The 20,254-nt window shown below is 39.1% G+C and overlaps 1 protein-coding gene across 2 annotated transcripts in view; it reads left to right on the top strand.

Moving 5' to 3' along the window:
• Positions 1–20,254, top strand: part of TIGIT (T cell immunoreceptor with Ig and ITIM domains) — a 270,659-nt gene that overhangs the window by 199,899 nt on the left and 50,506 nt on the right. For both annotated transcript variants that reach the window (XM_069635900.1, XM_069635899.1), the window contains exon 3: positions 8,720–8,820. In XM_069635900.1, coding sequence (XP_069492001.1) covers positions 8,720–8,820 — 101 coding nt within the window. The remainder of the gene's footprint in view (positions 1–8,719; positions 8,821–20,254) is intronic.

Below are 20,254 nucleotides of genomic sequence, written 5' to 3' on the forward strand. Positions count from 1 at the left end.
GGTTGTTTGAAAGTAGAACCAGTAAAAATTATTTTAAAAGAAGGAATTACATTACCGCTTATTCCGCAATACAAAATTTCGGCTGAGGGAGAAAGAGCATTGAAGTGCATTGTATCAGATCTGATTATGAGAAATGTAATTGAAGAAACTTCTGGTAGTATTTGCAACAGTCTGATTCTTCCGGTTTACAGGAAAGGAGGTAATGATATACCTTATCGATTTATAATTGATTTACGCAGAGTTAATAAAGTGGTTGATCCGCAATTTCCATTAGTTCCGGATGTGATGACAATTTTGACTATGATTCTGGCCTCCGCATTGTATTTTAGAATGATTGATTTGAAAAACGCATTCTTTAGTATCCTATTACATCCAGATAGTAGATATTTGTTTGCTTTTACACTAGGAGTACGTTCATTTACATTCACACAAGATGTTTAGACTGAATGAAGACTTGTCATAATGTATCATAATTGCCAATCACTGAACCCTAGCCTGTATGACATGTATGAGGGCAGGTCGAATTGCCTTAACAAAAGATAATGTATAATGTATATATATTGCTGCATGAGGGCTGTTCGCTCTTTCTCGGATCTCACGGTGTCTGAGAACACACGTCGTGAGGTATTGAGACCCAGTCGGCCGACTGAGAAACTTTGAATAAACCAGACTTGTTTGGAAAACGAACCTTGCGTCTGACATGTCATTAAAGTATATGGTTATTGTGCCTTATTTTCCATATGCAGTCTTTGTGGACTAGCAACACCTCTGTATTCTATGATAATAAATTACCCCAGCCCAAATCGTAAATCAGCTAACAATAAAAGATCTAAGCAAGTGCGAGTGCTTTACCTCTTCACATAAATACATCCTTTGTAACACGAGGTACAGGGAGGGATACATTATAGACCAAACAGAGGGTGGATGCCTTGGGGTGCGAGAGGTACAGTATCAACAAAGCCCAGAATGTGTGGGTCAGTGTGACTTCATTTCTTCCTACCTTCACCCTGGCTCCAGTTCCCAAGCCTCCCAGGTGTATGCCATAGTGATGTAGTATTAGGCTTAGCGTATCATAACAGTTATTACAAAGTAACTTATAAGAGACCTAACCTTCACTCCGCGGAGAGATGAGCCCAGCTGACCTACGTGGGAACTGACAGACAGCGGAGAAAGCGAACCAATTGTAGCCTGGCATCCCCTATGGAGCAGGCTCATGAATAGCTTCTTGCCAATCAGTGGCACACATTTTTACTGTATATTGATGATGAGCTATCGACTTTTAACTGTCTGCTTGTCCTTTGTTGATGTTTTTGTATTCTGTACCATTAAACCTTGTTATCCTTGCAAGCTATCTCTTGGCCTATTTCCCTAGAGGGTTGTATTCATTCTGGTGTGAGCGTAAACAGGGACTTGCCTTCACTATGGCCTGCTTGAGCGCCACTCGAGTCCATCTCACAACCAACCACCAAAATTATTTGTATTTGTATTTATTAACTTTTATATAGTGATTTACGCCAAAGCGCTTTACATAAAACAACAAGAATACATTAGAAGCAATAAAATACAATTCATGAGTCAAATAAACAAGAACAGTATGCAATTTGCCGAGGTCATAAGGAAGATACAGGGGAGGGGGAGAAGCAAGGGAGGAAATAGAGAAGGGTTGTCAGGAGGGAGAATGAAGAAGGTGGGATTTTAAGGAGGATCGGAAGGAAGAATATGAGGTGATGGAACAGATAGGGAGAGGTAAAGAGTTCCAGTGAAGTGGGGCAGGGAGCTGAAAGGAACGGAAGCGAGATGGGGCACAAGGGGAGGGTGGGACAGAGAGTAGGAAGAGGTCAGCACAATGGAGGGGGTCAAGGGGAGAGAGGAGGGAGGAGGGAGGAGGGGCATGATCATGAAGAGATTTAAAGACAAGACAGAGGAAGCTGAATTTAAGTTGAGAGTGGAAGGAAAGCCAGCCAAGTGAGGAAAGCAAAGAGGAGATGGAGTCATGAGGAGAGAGGGAGCAGAGAGTGCGGATTGCAGAGTGGTAGAGGGATTTGAGGAGGGCAAGATAAGAGGCAGGGAGGCCAAAGAGGAGAGCTGAACAGTAGAAGAGACGGGAAAAGATAAGGGAGGAAATTAAGAGGAAGGGGAGGGAGGATCAGATTTTGCAAACATTCCAGATGCTAGGCATCATTGTCTGGCCTCAATACTGCCATCACTGTTAATTCCTGTTTTTATAATGGCCTTTACATTCCTTAAACTTTATTTCACGCTTACCAATAAGTTAACACATTCCTGCTAACACAACCATGAACCCGAAATACCTCATGTGTTTCCTCCACCAAATTGTTTTGTCAACTGACTAACCCACTTTCTTATAACCTCCTCTCCCCTCAACACTCCTCATTTTAGATCCACAGACCAAGGTCTGATGACACCCTGGTGGGGTCGCAATATAACACTTCTCGGACAAGGGCAGGCACCAACCATAAAATCATTATGGTGGTTTTGGGCACAGTATAAATACTGAATAACATAACATAAATCTTCATCCCATTGTTTAACATTTTTTGCATTAAATCATCTACTGAGCCTGGAGATGAAACAGGCTCCTTTTATTAACTTTTTTAATGAAAATTATTATTCTTACTCACTATTTAAAAAATAGGATTCCAATGTTTTCAAACCTCTTTAAGTTGCTAGCTTTCTAGTATGTATGGACTGCAACACTCAATTTCTGTAAATGTAATCACCTATTTCCCAGCAATGTATATCATTACCTCATTTGATTTAATAGTTTGACTACTGTTCATTTTACACTTATAATGATTGTTGTTATAAATGATTGTATTGATCAATCACTTTACTTTTATATGTCCTGCCTTCCTTTTCACAATATAATTTCTCGTCTATAATGTTTAGTTAGCACTTTGTTCTTTTCTGCTTATTTAACAGTGTATTAGTTGTTAAATGTCTTACTTTCCAATGTTTGTTAGATTACATATTGATTATTGAGGGTTTAATTTGTATTGTTGCTTAACTGAAAAAGTGGTTCTATGAGTATGATTTTTCAATAATGAAATAAGTTTCTTAAATTTTAAAAATAATAATCAGGATGAAAAAGTGTTGTCATTTATGAAAAATATAGTGATAATATAATATTGATCAGAAATAATACATTCAAATAGTACATGAAAATGCAATAGTGAGAAGAAACAATAATAATGATCAGAAATAATGAAAATCTAAATCATTAAATGTTTTTAGTATTTCAAGAAAAATGCACCAGTGACAACAATATTGATTCAAAATAATAATAAATAATAATCATAATTAAGTAACATATGAAAAATACAATATTGACAAGAAGAATATTTATCATAAATTATAAATCAATAAGAATAAAAACATTGTTATGATACATGAACAATAGTGACAAAAAGCAACAATGTAGTGAGTCATTAAAAATACATTAATGACAAAAGAAAACTTTATATTGTTCAGAAGAAATAGTAAAGATGAAAAATAAGAAATTCATGAAAAATATAAGGTTAACAAAAAATGATACTGAACATAAATAATAATCAAACGGAATATGAAAAATGAAGCAATGTGTGAAAAATACAATAGTGACACTAATTATTATCGTTGAGAACTAAAAATAACCAATATTATTAAAAACATTTAGAATAGTGATACATGAATTATTATTTATTAGTAACTAGCACAGTAATTCCAAGTGCTGAAGCGTGTAAGCTTTAAGTGCTGTACTTGTACATGTACAGTTGAAGCATGTACGCTTCATGCTGTTGAGGTGGCATACATTCATCACTTCTGTGGGAAAAGAAGTTCCTGTAATTATCATGAGAGATTTGCCACGATGTTACGGACAGCGTCATTGTGGACACTACTGAAAGACATGCACTGTTTCCTGTCCCCTGCATTACTACAAAAGCACCATTTTGTGTCACCCGCATAACTTCAAAAGTGAGTGCCGCTAATGTCAGCTAGAATGCTGATAGCATGGAAAGTATAGTCACTGCTGAAGTTTTCATGAATTGCTGAACTTTAGGAACAATGAACGTAGAACTATGGCAGAACTACGGCACAAAGAGCCATATGACAGGTGTGAGCATTGCATTTCGCTTAAAAGAAATCTGAAAAAGGTATGTTGTATACTTGTTACATTGTCTACACCATGGAACCTACCCACATGCCAGATTTAAGGTTTGCAGCATGTTGAGAAGAGTGCTGAACATTTTGAACAGTCACACACATATCCAAGCATTACAGACTGCAAACATTTAAACATTTATATTTTATACTTTTTACATTGTCTTCTGCCCTCATTCTTTTTCACCCTTCCTCTGCTTTCGATACGGTAAACCACAACATTCTGCTCTACCATCTCCGTGAGACCCTGGGAATCACTGATCAGGCCCTGGCGTGGCTAGCATCCTTTCTCTCGGACATTCCTTCCCAGGTAGAACTTGGGTCCTTTCTCGCCACTATCACTTTCTCTACTTGTGGTGTCCACCAGGGATCTAATCTATCCCCCTTGTTTTTCAATTTCTAAATGGCCCCTTAGGTCCACATGATCTCTGCCTTCACCTCCAACTTTCAGCGTTATGCAGATGACACACAATTCTCGTTCAGGCTACCCTCAGCCTCTTCCTCATCCTCGTTCATCCCTGACTGTCTGTCCACAATTCAGTCCTGGTGTGCTGTTAATGATCTCTGCCTTAATGCCAGTGAGACATTGTCCTCATTGGGACCCCTGCTCCCGCTTTCCCACTTTCACTCTGGCCAGCCACCCTTGGTCCTGCACCCTCACCCACTAGTGAGGCAAAAAATCTGAGGGTCATCTTCGACTCTACTCTCTCCTCTCTTCTCACATCTCAGACATGTCCAAAAAGTCCCACTACCAGCTACACCTTCTCAGAGGTATTCTACATTTTCTCACCTTCCCCCAGATGCTCACTGTTTCCAGAGTCCTGGTTCCCTCCAGACTGGACTACTGCAACCGTCTCTTCCTCAATCTTCCTACTTCTAATCTGCGACCTCTTCATCGTATCCAGAACAGAACTGCAAGACTTATCCTTGGCCTCAAGCCCCGGGACAGCATCTCTCCGGTGCTAAAATCCTACCACTTCCAAAGCCCTCTGCCTGGCCTCCTATAACGCTCTGTGGGTGAACCGTTTTTCCAAACAGAGATTTGGGGGTGGATCCTAATCCACTGAAGGTGCCTCCCTCTGCAACAGCCTACCTGCCTCTCTCCATCTTGAGTCAGACCTCCTTAAGTTCCGGAAACTCCTCAAGACCTTTGTCTTCTCTTCCTCTTTCTTTCTCCCTTGCTAACCTCCTTTCTCTTCTCTCCTGCTTCCAAACTTTGTTCTCTTCCCCAAACTGCTCGGTTCGCTGCCTGGTGCACCTCCAGAGCCTCATAGGTCCCAGACTACCCTGCCAGTCCTGCACTTGCCTCGGGGCCTCCGCACTCTGCCTGCACTTGGAATAAGTTCAATGAGAGTGGCACCCACTCTCCACTTAACCCTGGCCCCTGCTGGACTGGGCACACTTGTCCCGCTCCCTCGCACTTCCTGTCTGCACACTTGCATGACTTTGAATGGACTAGGCTTAGCAGGTTTGTCTGTCCTGTCCTCCTCTGTCCCCCCTCCCTAGCTTGGTTGTGCCTGAAATACTCGTCCATAGGCGCACTGATGACCAACCATTTTTGTCTGTGTATGTCCTTTCTTCCCCTTCCCCCTCTCTCCACTCTTTTCTCACGCAATTATATCAGTAGAAATGCCTCTGGCCTAGTATGCTAGTTATTGTTGTTATGATCATTCAGAATCTTCAAGTCCTAAGAATGACGACAATATTCCCTTGCTCCTTTCCTGCCTTGAAGCGCTTTGTAGCACTTCACTTGTGTATAAGCGCTTTACAAATAAACAATTACAATTACACCATGTAACCGACCCACATGCCAAATATTATACTAATCATAACAGATTGTTGAACAAATCTAGCATATGTAATTAATTCTATAATTCCTATGCGCCATACAACAAAGTGGCATGCAGGTAACACGAGACATCAATGATATGCAAATCATTGCTAGATATAAAACATTGAAGAGTTAGTAGCTTGTTTTAGATATTGATATAACGTTCTACAGAGATGTTTAATCAGGAAATGTGCTTGATCTGAAGACAACATACAGCCAATTTAGTGCGCATACTTAAATAGTTAATCTGGTTGGGGTATGTTTTTTCCAGTAACTCCAGTAAAGTAATAAAAACCAGACTGATACAAAAAGCAAAAGTCGCTCTCAATCAAATAAAAGGCATTGAAAGAACATATGGCAAATTTACTCTCGACCCTTGCATCTTGTTTTATAGGCTTAAGGTGTTGCCAAGATTGTCCTATGGGTGCAAATTTTTCTCTAAAAACATGTGGTCCTTTTTACGCCAACTGGAATCTATGATCTGGCGAAAAGTTCTATACTATGTTCCAAATTGTATTCCTTTAGAGCTAATAAGATACAAACTTGGTCTACGATCACTCAATAGTATCATTTTTAATAGAAAATTGGCTCTATTAAGAAAATGTTTGGTTGCTGAAAATGGCACAATTTATGCTCATCTGAAACATGCGTCAAATGGAAACTTTATGCTTAATCTAAAAGAGGACAGTGAGAAGAAACTTCTTGATTTGGGTCTATCGGTAAATAGACTTATCAAGTTTCCACACGAAGTGAAGGAGGTTGTTAATGCATTTGATTGGTTGGAGAACAATGTAGTTCTGCTAAACTCGAAGCTATACTCTGAAAGCGTGTCATATTGGAAATTATGTCCTTACCCGGAAACATATCTGAAAAAATATCCTTCAAGAGAATTTCTAAACTCTTACATGCGATTCAGGTTTAACGTTCTAAGCACAAATGAGATTCTCTTTATTCGGGGGTTGAGCTCCTGTGGGACAGAAGTTTGTCGGTTCTGTAAATCAAAAGACGTAGGTGAATCCCTAAAACATTTACTACTGGAATGTCCAAATCTTCGAGTGAAGAGATTGGAAAGCTTTGCACAATTTGTTTATAATACAGCCTGGGTGGATAGAAATAAACTGTGGTGTGAAATGCTTCATGGTTCTTCTATCGCCTTGAAAATAAAAGTCAACGAATTTTTGAAAAATATTTGTATTTTGAAATAAACCTTTGGTGCCTAAATGGATGATGCAGAATGTGTTATAGTTTAAAAAGGTCAATGAGCTTGTAAGATGGTTATATTTTGGATTGGAGTAGGTTATTTCTCTCACTTGTTCATATGTGTTCTGTATTTTGTATTTTTATGAATCTGAAATGTATAAGTAATGTATTGCGAAATCATTTTTTTAATGAAATCTGTTTTCTGTACATTGTGATATCAGTGTTTAATGAAATCTGTTGTTTTCTGTATATATTTCTCTTTGTAAAGGTTTGAATAAACCAAAACAAATAAATAATAATACATTTGTTTTTTTACAAAATGTACTAAGTATCATTAGAACCCGGCGCGGCGATGCCACAGGATAAACTTAATGTGGATCGGCTCGATTCCGAGCCATACCTCAGTGTAATCCCTTGTAAGCATTTGCGTGCATCGCCGCTGGGTCGACTGAAGCTTCTTGACTAACCTCAGCATTCCTCCCCATTCATTACTATGGATCAACTTGGCCCAAAATGGCACCCTGTTGATCCATAGTAATGAAGCAGTATGCGCATTCTAGTGTTTCTAGAACTAACGCGTACTGCTATGACCGCCTTTTCAAACGATGAATGAAATGCCGCTTGAAAAGATTTAGCTATGGCATTAGTATCCCGGGGCTACAAACCCTGGAATACTAATGGCAATAACCACCTCGTTGGCAGGCCATTACCACCTAATGGTAATGCCCCAGGGGGGTATAACTTTCCACCCCGGGGGCATTACCTTAGGCAGCAAATGGGCTGCTGGCTCAGGGGTTATTCCCACATAAATGGATGATATTGTATTCTATGATTTGACTGAGGGATTTGTTATTCGGATTAAATGTTTAGACGCTTTCATATGTTTTTAACAGAATGTAAGACAATTAAATGAAATGTGTATCATTTAACAATTACTTTGAATTGAAAAACAACAGCAATGATATGAACGAATAAACAGGAATGACCACACAATTGAATCAGCACTGGACGACACGCTGTTTAGTTGTTTTTTATATTATCACACATGTTTGCAGTTTTAGACATGGACCGCAAACAGAGGGCAAAGTGGTCTTTGCAAAATAAAGAATTTAAACATTCACAGATTGTGAGATTACATGATAACCACCCACCTGTATGGACAATGCCATTGGCACTCTTGGGCGCAATATTGATCTCGGCTTATCACTAGGGAGAGAGAAGTCTGTGTGAACATTCCTGTGGAGGACACAGGGGATGGGAAAGCAAAGCGGACCGCTTGTTATGCCTTGGGTATGTGTGTCAAGAGCAGGGGAAGGAAATAAGAGGAATGGGTGATACTCCATGGTTGCCCATGTATATACATGGTTTATACATATGAAACACCATGGTTTTCCTAAGGGGGTTGTCTGTGGTGAGATGTTTTATCACTATTTGAAGTACATGCCTTTGTTGAAGAAATTACAATTTGTAACACAATTTTGGAGTCTTTTCATCTTAACGTGTTCTCTGTACATCACTGACATTCAGGAAACGTCCAAACCAGCATACACCTGCCTCTGGTGATTGGCTTGTTGCCACTGGGAGTGCTGCTTCTTATGGTACTTGTCGTTGCTGCAGTCCTCTTTAAGGTAAGAAGAAGGTTTTGTTTAAATACTATGAGTGTGTGTTTCCCAAATATGTAGGTGCCCCTTACACCATGCTCCCTGTACCAGAACGTGCCTCTCGCATTTGTCCAATTCCCCCAGTGGTCCTGTAAATTGTAATCAGCATGGCAAAGGCCAATTGGGACTTCGCGGACCTTAACCCATCTCCTTCAGCACGCTTGAAAGATTGTACACATGTATTGGGATATCTCTTAGGCTTCTCTGTGTATCCTGTGCTGAAAACAGGCTACGTGATCTGTTGCCACTCATTGCCAAACGGCAAGAACATTCTGGGGCTCTATTCCCTCTGCTCACAAAGAAGTACAAACTATACAAAGAATTGCGAATTCTACAACAAAGCAAAAACTCTGCCCCTCTGCTCAGACTATCACTTTATGCTGATTTAATATAAATAACTTCCTGCCCCACTTCAAAGTTGAAGTTCCTCGAAATAACCTCATTGAAATATAGAGGGGGGGAGGGGATAAAGGCAAGGGAGTGGGTTGGGGTAGGGATCAAAATAAATGGAAGGGGAGCTTGTGGGAAAACCCCCCACATATTAAATACAAAGATGAGTCAATGAGTTTTTTCCATGGGAATTTTTTGCTAAAAATGTCATCGAAAAAGCTCCCATCGGTCAACGGACATAGAGCCTTTCATACATCCCTTAACCATCTGGCAAATGTGGGATGATGGTCCTTACCCTTTGGCACAAAGATCAGTTCAGGTGGAAGCTGTTTGTGGTGTCATGATGAGTCTTTTCATAGTCTTTCAATAACTGACACAAGTTTTGCATCAATGAGACCCTTGTAAGGTGGCAGGCTTTTACAGATTATTTTAAATTGCTCATGCAACCATAAAACCTTCTAGGAGAGTGGAAGGTTATTGGCTTTTCATTGTATTAAGTTTAGATTCTATGTGAAGAATTTAAATGCTTTTCTGCTGAAAATGGGCACCTTAAATCGGTAGTTTGTTAAGAAAATGTATTGGCCCAATGGATAGGGCATGTATTTTTTAGCATATTTCCATCACTCCAGAAAAATCTTACTATGTGTCTTGCCTTAGTTTTTCTCACATTTACACACGTGAAACTCTCGAGTTGGAAGCTGGCATCTTGTGCTAATTTTATCAGTTGATCCATCGCCCTAAGTTGAAGTGCCCTATGGCAGGAAACCATAAGACCCGCCCCTAGAACTGACATCATTAGAAGCTTACGGTCCTTGTCACAAGGCCAGTGCATGTCTTGTTTCCCATCCACAAACCAACCAAGGCTAATCCTGCCTATCTACATGGGGTGAAACAAGGAAAAGTGTCTACATCTAGAGACACTCCCGTCCCCTGCACACCATTGATACTGATACACTATCAGTCAATAATAATGAAAAAAGAGTAATCTTCTAATAAGTCAGACTTTAATCAAAGCAAACAGTTCTAAGTAGTGTAAAAATCACTTCAAATCAACATAAAGGAATAAAGGCACTCAATACATAGAAATAAGCCATTGATCATGAGAAGAATACATACAAATTAGCAACTGAAATAATAATATACAATCCAAATTTTCAAATGATGAATTTCGTGGTAGTGAACTCAGATGATCAGATGCTCTACGCGTTTCGGGGAATAACACCTTCTTCAGGAGCAAAGTAATCTGAAAATGTATGCATCAAAAGTACAACATCAGTATTTTGATTCACAATGTTAAAACAAGGATGTACACAAAGATTGAGCAATCCAACACCGCTAAGTGCAAGAGTACAATGATTTTAGCTAATTCACAAAAGTACATGAAAATCCACATTACGGTACACATAGGTGATCAAGATATAAAGATCGATTTAACCAAGGGTGTGACTCCAAAAAGAGATGGGAAAATGAGTGGGCTCAAAAAAAGCGAATACCTGAAATAAACACGGGTGTACTGAATCTGATGTACAGCGGTGCTGTGTGGAGAAGAATCCACAAACTGCTGAGGTGCAAATAAACTTTTTTCAAGGTCATAAACCTGGTGTAAAAAATAAATGAATATGTATAGCCACTTGTGTGAGACAAAAACCTTTTAGGTCAAAGAAAATTAAAACCTGCTAGAGAGACAGTTAACAATCGAGCTGCTTACCGCAAAATTGAGCTGCAGTCGCTTAATTGTATTAAGATATTCGGGGTTACAGCTGAAGCAATCAGGAAAGGTCCAGCTTCAATCCTAGACACTTCAAGAGTCAATCGAGGAAGTACCCAAGTAATGCCAATCTTGTGCGGAAGACTACAAGTACAGTACTACATGTACTAAAAAAGAAAAAGAAACAAGAATTACCACTAAGCTAACCTAAGCATCTAACTATAGCAAAAACTCTTGGGCTATAACTCTAGAAATGTGCCATAAAGGTAAACAAACAAAGAACAAACCAAAGAAAACGCGTGAGGCAGGTAATGCACATGGAGTGCACACCCAAGATAATTACCAAAAACTAAGCAAGGAAAACGTGGTCCAAGGTACATTCATTCAAAGCACCAAGTGGCAAAAAGTAAAGAAGAAGCCTTAAACTTGGCGCACGGATGAAAGTGCCCCACATAAATAACAAAGCCTAAATAGAACTTCCAAACTCACCGTGGAAAAACGCAAAGAACATCCGCGCACGTCACCGCTCCAGTAGCTCTGCACGCTGATGCCGGACGTGTGTTAAGTAGTAATGACTCATAATGAGTCATATGACAAAGAGATGTCACATAACCCCCAGGGTTGTGTACGGAACGTTCTAATCGCGGATGCATAGGCGGAACAAACGGTAGCTGTGCACCACTGAATGCACAGTATACCGTTAGTAAAGAGTAAAAGTAAAGATAAAAGGAAACACTTACATTTAGAGGAGGGAACAAATATAAACTGAAATACGGCGCCATCTATGGAGAACTAAGTCAAGAGAGCCAAAAAATAAATCTAAAGCGTGAACTAGCACCCATTTAATGGAAGTGAATCCACAACACCGGTGCAAAACAGATGATGAAGGGAAATAGGTGAGAAAGGCAGCGGATAAATAAAAAGATAAATGATCAAAATTTCCAAACCAATTACTAAAACTAAGCAAGCGAATAAACGTACTGCATGAACAATGAAACAAATGTAACCCCGTGTGCACAGTAAAACAAATAAAATAGCGAAACAGAAATAACTAATGAAGTGAAAAAAGATGCTGGACACAAGTTAACAGAATAAGAAAGAAATAGAGAGATAAACACTACTAATTGAAGTCACATGTAGGTAGATCAACCTGCCAGAGGAAGATCAGATTCAAACAAAGCAGTTAAGTGAAAACTCCTCATTTAATCCTCTAGGTGAAATAGTGTCAAGCAAGTCAATCCAAAACATCTCTCTTTGGGTGAGTATTCTCATAAAGTCCCCTCCCCTGGTGGGACGCTTAACAACTTCCAAAATGGTAAACCTAATCTGGGCTATGGTGTGGCGAGCTGATGTGAAATGTCTCGAGACCGGAGATTTGTTATTCTTGCAGCGAATATTGTATCGTGTCAGGGTTTGTATTCCTCCCGAGCACCCGTACTTTCAGAAGTTGTTCAATCTTTAATGTACATTTGTTAATTTGGTGTGCACCTATCCAAACCCTTCGTTGCTATCTACATGTGGTGGCAGGGTCAATCCCATGTAGCCTGTAAAGCAGAATACAATCCACGGTTCGTCCTAGCACCTTGATGGCTACTAATCGTCGGCCGATCCTGACCTGCCCTGTGAATCAAAGCAGGTTCAGCCTCGGCTGGTTTGTGGATGGGAGTCTGCCAGAGAAACACAAACCTTAATGATTGCTGCACATGGATTGTGTTGATAAGTTTAATTTAAATTAGAAGGGTGGGAGATATCATATTAATATATATTTTTTATTATGGCCAAACTTTTTAAATCATAAAATGTTTGAGTGAACTTTCCATCAGCTGAAACTTTGCAGTGATCAAATCGAAATGTATAAATGCAATCCATGTGCAGCAATCACTAGGCTTGGTATTTGCCCAGCAGTTTCCCATCCACAACCCAACCAAGGCTGATCCTGTTTAGTTTCATAGTCAGCAGGGTCAGCAAACAATTATTAGCATTCAGGGTTCTAGAGTGGGGCTTGACCCTGGTGCCTTTGAAGCTAAGCAGGATCAGGATATATATAGTTCAGGTACCTTTGCTATTGCACAGCAAAAATAAAGCACCAGGACTAGACTGAATTCCTATACAGTTCTTTTAAAGAGAACCAACAATTGGGATTCCATTTCTGCTCAAGCTATTCATCTGCATCACAAGTAATGACCAAATCCCTGCACCATGGAAGGGTGCCAAAATAATCTCTATTTTTAAAAAGGGGGATCAGAACAAAACCTCAAATTATAGGCCTATTTCCCTACTAGATACTAGTGCTAAAATCTATAGAGAAGTTCTGTTCCAAAAGCTTCAAGATTGGGTATCTGAAAACCAAACACTCCCAAAGTGTCAAGCAGGATTTAGGCCAAGCACCAGCAGCACTGATATTGTATTTTGCCTTTAAATGCTACTGGTAAAAAGCTTTATCAGACATGGTCAACCATTGTCTCGGTTCTTTGTTCACTTACGCACTGCCTTTGATGCAGTCCCTCGGAAAGAGCTCTCGGTGCAGTTAATCATGTTGGGAGTTTCAAGCAACTTGGTATCAGCCATTGTCAATCACTACCAGGACAATTTTGCGCAAGTAAGATTTGGAATAGGATGGGAATGTACATGCACATTTCCTGTTAACAGAGGGCTTATACGGGTGTGTCTCCTAGTTTGTCTTCTATTTTTCCTATGTGTCACTAAATTAGCTGAAGTGCTCACTAGTCTTACTATGGATGCCCTGTGTCTAAATGGAGAGCAATTTGGCATCTTGGTCTTTGCTGATTATTTGGTTTTGATAATGTGGTGAAATCCTCCACACTACGACGGCCCATTTGAACACCTCAAGTCCATGACGCAGCCACTCACATCCTAACTACATCTAGTACCATGCTTAGACGAGGCTAGATATTGTCATCACAATAAAACTCAGCTCTAATCCGAGCTGTACTCTCCTGAGTCGAAAACTCATGCTTACCAATAACTTGATGGAGGTAGAGCTGTGTGTGATCTGCATATATTTTTTTAATGGTATAGTTTGATTTTAAAAAGGTTTTCATTATTTAAAATCATCTTTTACATCACTTCGATGTCATATTCAGCAATTTTGCCTTCTATTTTTAAAACAAAGGGCCTGATTCATGGAATTGTTTTATAATGGCGCAATCCCATAGGAAAACGTTCCATGAATCAGGCCCAAAATAGTTACATTCCATCAAACATTATTAACTTCTTTGCTATTGTCCATTATTGTGTTCCAAAATTGAATAGTTCTAAAATAAGATGTTTGTTATCTCCTAATAATATCAATGCCCAAAGGTCATTTGGATTGTATTGTGTCCTTGCCTATGATAGCATATTCCTGAAGATGTCACATTTTTGTTCTAGCGCCTTAGAGTCCATTAGAATGTGTTGAATTGTTTCTGTTTGGTCTTTGTTGCAGCCAAAAACAGCAGAATATCAAAGCCTGCGGTATCCGTTTCACTTTAACCAATCTTTCCCGAGTTGGGAGAAGGTTAAGACGCTGTCCGGAGAAAAGTGTCTCTCATGCAGCGATCCGGGAATATCTGAAGAGATTGTGGAAATTGATTTAATGATCGTACCTCTAGTGAGCATTTTAATGCTAATTGATGTTTGGCTTTCTTTTGAATTGGGCGGATCCAATCATTTCTTTTGATGTATTTTCTGACTGTTTGAGAGCGGTGGAGAAGCATCTCTTCAGTACATCTTCATTTTTCATTATCTGCCTGCATGATTCTTTACATAGATTTAACACTGTTTAATTTGAAGCTTGTTCTTTTTGTCGTAGAATTGCGATAGGAGGTATTTCTTCATTGATAAGTGTTTTTCTGTATAGATCCAAGTATTTCCAGTTCTTTAATGATTCAAGAGATTGGAAGGCTAGCTCATACCGGATTCGTGGAGTTGGATATGACAAGGGCAAGGCAAGGATCTTACGCCATACCATTCCTTCCAGTTGATCCCAAATGTTACGTTGCAAATTCAGCATGGTTTCACTACCATAAATTAGAATGGCCGTTATTTTCTTTCAGTTGTAGGTGATGATAGGGTTTAGTGGAAATTTGCCGTATTTCTTGTGCAAACATAAGCCTTGGCGTGCTAACAATTGGGCTTTAGATTTTAAGCAGAGCTGCCATTCTTTTTCCGTTTTCGATTGATGTATTTTTATCCCCAAATATTTAATTGATTTAATTGATTTAACTGTTTCCAATTTTTTTCCTTCCAAGAACATCGCCAGGGGTTTTGTTTTTGAACGTCCCTTTCGCTGATAGTTTAAAGACAACACTTGCGATTTCTTTGTATTTATTTTTAGGTCATTAGTCTTTACATACATTTTCAACGCTTGTAGTCTTTTTTGGAGACCAACTTGGGTTTTATCCAAAATTGCTAAGTTGTCTGCTTACATCATGTACGACAACTGTACGCCATTCGTTTCTGGGGGATATGCTACAATATGTTGCTGATTGTCTGCAATATCAGATCTATAGAGGTTAAAAAAGCATAGCTGCCAAAGGGCATTCCTGCTTTAAACCATTACAGCTTTGGATTTCCTTTGACAAGATTCTTTGTTGGGTTAACCTAATTTTTATCGAGGTGTTGGAATATAGTGCCTAATCGGTTCTAATATTTCAGACGGGCATTTCCAGGATGTTAATTTGACCCATAGGATTGTTCTGTTTACAGCATCGAATACCAACTGTAAATCGATGAAGGCTGCATGTCTGATGGTTTTCTCTTTTATCGCTTCAAATTTCAATATATTTAAGAGTATCACATTTTTAACAAAACCCATTTGTCTGGGGTCTTGTCTTCCATTGTCTTTAGACCAGGTTTTTAACCTTCTCAAAAGTAATGCCACAAAATCTTTCCCCAGGGGACCAGCAACGCTATCAGGCAGTAGTTATTTGTGAGTTTCCTATCCCCATGCTTAATAATAGGTATTAAAATTGCGGTTTTCCATGTGGCCGGGATAGCTTTATGGTTGCTAATGATAGTGAATAATTGCATGCATAAATTGGGCCATATTTCTGGATTTTTTTGTCAGTGTGGCGTTGCTTAGTCTGTCGGGGCCTGGGGAACGAGAGGTATTTAGTTTTTTGATGAGCATAAAGAGTTTGTTATAATCCCAACTAACATTCCAGGTCTGAAAATTGTTTGATGTGTGATTTTTTTGTTGGTCTGAGTCTTTTTCCTTGAATAGAGTTGAAAAATAAGTTGTCCAATCTGTCACCGTGACATCAGGTATGAGAAGTTCCGATTGATTCAGTAGCTTCCAAAGGTGGCTACTATTTTTGTTCTTCATTGCTACTAATATTCCCTCCGCATCAGCCTGTATTAAGTTGACTTTTATCATTTTGATCCAGTTCTTATACTGTTGGATCAAAAGTTTGATGGCTTTGTCACTGTCTTCCGATTAAGGGGCTGATTAATGGAATTATTTGCGCCGAAAAACGAGATTTTGTGCGCCATTCTGCCTGCAAATCCCTGTTTAACAAATGGGGATTTGCGGGCAGAATGGCGCACAAATCCCCGTTTTTCGGCGCAAATAATTCCATGAATCGGCCCCTTAATTTTTTCCAATCTTTTTATATTGCCCTTTAGTTCTTTTTTTTTGTGAATTTGATGATTGAAAACATGAATATGCTTGTTTTTGACACTATGTTTCTTCAAGTTTGCTTGCTTAGCTGGAATCAATAGCTATTCATATTGTAGTTTTTCAATTTCAGACTGTGAGTTATTGTGGAATCTTTGTTTTAGGTCTTTAAGACGGTCATCGGGAATCCGTAATCTGTTCATTCGCGTGTTAAGTTCTAACACAGGAATAAGCGCTTTCATTGGATGCGCTAACCCAAAGGCCCATTCAATTGTAATTTTGTGGTGGTCACTGTTCAATCAAGTAATGTTGTTTATTTTCATCACCATATCTGTAATGCATCAGATGTGTAAATATAATCCAGATACGCACTAGCTGTGCCCTTTGTCCAAGTTGGTTTCAGTCTCTGGTTTTCGGCCTGAGTTCTAGTTGCTAATGTGATGTTTCTTTTGCCCATTTCTTTCACCTTCACTTGAGCTCTCATCAGTAGTTTTTCTAGGGGGTTTTCAGTCCCCTCTTTATCAAATAGATGTATGTTTAAATCTCTGCATATGATAAACTCCATTTGTGTATTTTTCTAAATGCTCCGTGACGTTGGTTTTTAGAACAGTGTCTATGAAACAGTCGTCGTTAATCGCCATTGAATTCCAGTTTAGATTTCAGACTCCTAATTTCATTCTGTTTCGCTTGTCTGAATCACTCCCTTTGCTTTGGGTTTTTGGAATTTAAGTTCGATAATAGTCAATTGTACCCAAGGGTTAAAATTCTTTGTTTCAATCAGTTCTAAGTTGCCATCTATTTTAATCAACGTTAGCATCCCATATGACGGTCGCCCTTTTTCCTGATATACAGCCGGTTTCATACATGTCAGAAAGCCTTCACATGCAGGTTGATTATATAACCAAGTTTCTTGGAGACATATTATCTTATATTTCACTAAGTCTGAGTTTTCTTTTCCAAAAGGCTTTGTTCAACCCTGCCTATTCCAGGTATAAAGGGTACATTTTTCCCTTTTCTTTGAATTTAATTGTTAAGGTCGTTGCTTTTTTTGTGTTCTTCAAGGAGATTTATGTTCCTATGGATGTCTTTGGAATGGTCGTTCTCTTGATAGAGATCTTCTTTCTTTCCTTGGCTGAAACGTCATAGAATAGTGTGAAGTGTTCCTGTAGATTTCAGATGAGTCTCTTTCCCATAAAGATAGTTGTTGAAATGTTCTATTTTGAGATAATCTCCTCTTCTTGCTCTCTTGTTGTTGTAAGTTTGGATTAGACACATTAGGGTGCATGTTCTCTACATGATGTGTGCAGCTGAAACCCAATTTATAGAACATTCAAGCTTTTGTCATCACATTTTCCTGATTTTGTTTGGTTGAAAACTGAATCCTAACATTGTCAGTGATTTTTTTATACATGAATTCCATTAGTTTAATATCATTAGATTTAATATATTTCAGTAGTGGGATTACTTGAATTAACCATGATATGTTTGTTCTATTTAGTATTAGTCCATCACTCTTGTGCTCTATTCTCTCAAGTGTTATAACATGTGGCATCTCATTTCTTCGTGGATCAATGATAATAGGTAGTTTCAGCCATTTTCCATAATTTTCTGCTGTCTTATTGTTTCTTCTTTATCGACATAGGTTGTTTCTGTATTCCACTGATCGTCTTCTTTAGATTGTCATAAATCACCAAAGTATCAACTGAAAAGGATACAGTAACCACAAAAGGATACAATTTGGTAGGGCTTTTTGCGGATCCTATCTTCACACGACTTGATTGTAGGCAGGTCAAATTAGACCTTCCAAATGATACAACTCTCTGACTGAATAAAACAGGCAGAGAGATGGATCACTGGAAGGGGCGTGGGAATTATACAGGAAGTATACCTAAAATAGATAAGTATCATAAGACACTGTCCCAAGTTAAATACTAAGAAACACAGAATTGGGATTAATTCAGACACTGACCTTAAGGCTAAACTGAAGAATTCCAGGACAATATCTTGAAGAGTCCCAAGAGTTGAACAAACGACAAAGGAAGGGAAGATTAGTAAGGGAGACTTATCCCGAACGGCACAAGGCTCTCGCTAGATACCGGGTTGGTGCACCACAGGATAGCGTCCAATGTACTGTGCACATTCACCTTCCAATAGTTCATGAAATACTTCCTTTCCCACAAAGAACAAAATAAGAATCTCACCTGTTGACTGTCACAGGTACCAAAAGTTCGAAGTAGTTCAGAAAAACACGTGCAGGATTGCACGCGACAGCATACACGCAGCCAAGCCAGCCGCGCCTGTAGACAGCGTTTCCTCGTGAAGAATTAGACACACGAACAGGGTTCACGCAGCTCAGGACAGCCGCGCTTGCAGACAGCATCCGCGTGGAGATTTGGCACGTGAACAGGATACACGCAGCTCAGGACAGCCGCGCTTGCAGACAGCGTCCGCGTGGAGATTTGGCACGCGAACAGGATACACGCAACCCAGGAATTAGCGTGTGGAGGAAAACAAGCTCAAATTAAGCCAAAGAAGTTTGCTGAAAGGAATGCGAGAACGCAGGTCTGAAGTTCAGCTACAAACGCCAAAATTGACTTAATCAGAAGCAGCGAATGGAGTTTCCACGCTGCTTATGTACGCACTGCCGTGATACACGTGATGGACCTAAGTCACGTGAAAATTAACGACGTAAAAAATGCAGACGTCGTTTTCCGGGCAATGTATCGAACAACCTCCATTTTGAGTAAAAAGGTCTACTGGTTCTATGGGCGTAACTCATCTTGTATGGAGAATTTGTTCCTGGTCCAGAGGTATGTCCGGCAGGCTTGACATAGACGTATCTGTGTCATTGTTATCTTCCTGTTGTGAGCTATCTAGATCACAATCCAAAATGTTCTCACAGGATAAATGTAACACTTGGCTAATTTGCGAGTTTCCTTCTTCATACACATCTATGACAATTAGGGACACCTCTTCTCTAGTAGATGATTTTTTAGTTGTTTTTGATTGAATATCATCGTCTTTATAAACTGAGAGATTCATCATGATTTCTGATTGATATTCTTTCTCAGTGATCAGTGATTTTTGTTTTTTTCCTTTGTTCATCCATTCTTGTTCTTTTATCAGCACCTGGACTTTTCCACTTATCATTGTATTCTGTCGTTCATTCTCTGTGGATTCAGGTATGTTGAGGTTTCTTAGGATGGCCCTCAACCCTCTTTTTGTTGATTTAACTTTATTTTTTGTTTGTTGTTGTGTTTTTTATTTGATAGTGTTAGTTTTTGAATTTGCGTTATCATTCTTCTGAAAGGTAATGTTATGGTAATTTCTTCAACGGTCAAAGATTGGAAATGATTCCATTCCTTGTGCTTTGGTAGGTCCAATCTGTTTTAAAGTCTCCTGCTCTTTCCCTTGGATTTTTACATTTCGTTCTAATGTCTTTGATGGTAAAGAGTGGGTTAATGTTTTCTCTTGGACTTTAATTTGTAATTGTCCGTCCTTATTTTGATTATGCCTCATTGACTTACTTATGAATTTTTCTTCTTAAATCATTATGATCTTTTTCTGAGTTGCACCCAATTGGTTCTCATTTTCTGGCTTATTAGCCTGATGTTGGTATTTTGTGTAACATCTTTGTCTTGATTATGTCTATTTTGGTTTATAGTGATAATTTCGACAACAAAAAT

This window comes from Ambystoma mexicanum, chromosome 7p (genome assembly GCF_040938575.1).
Source record: "Ambystoma mexicanum isolate Mex_15411 chromosome 7p, UKY_AmexF1_1, whole genome shotgun sequence".
In the NCBI taxonomy this organism is placed as follows: domain Eukaryota; kingdom Metazoa; phylum Chordata; class Amphibia; order Caudata; family Ambystomatidae; genus Ambystoma; species Ambystoma mexicanum.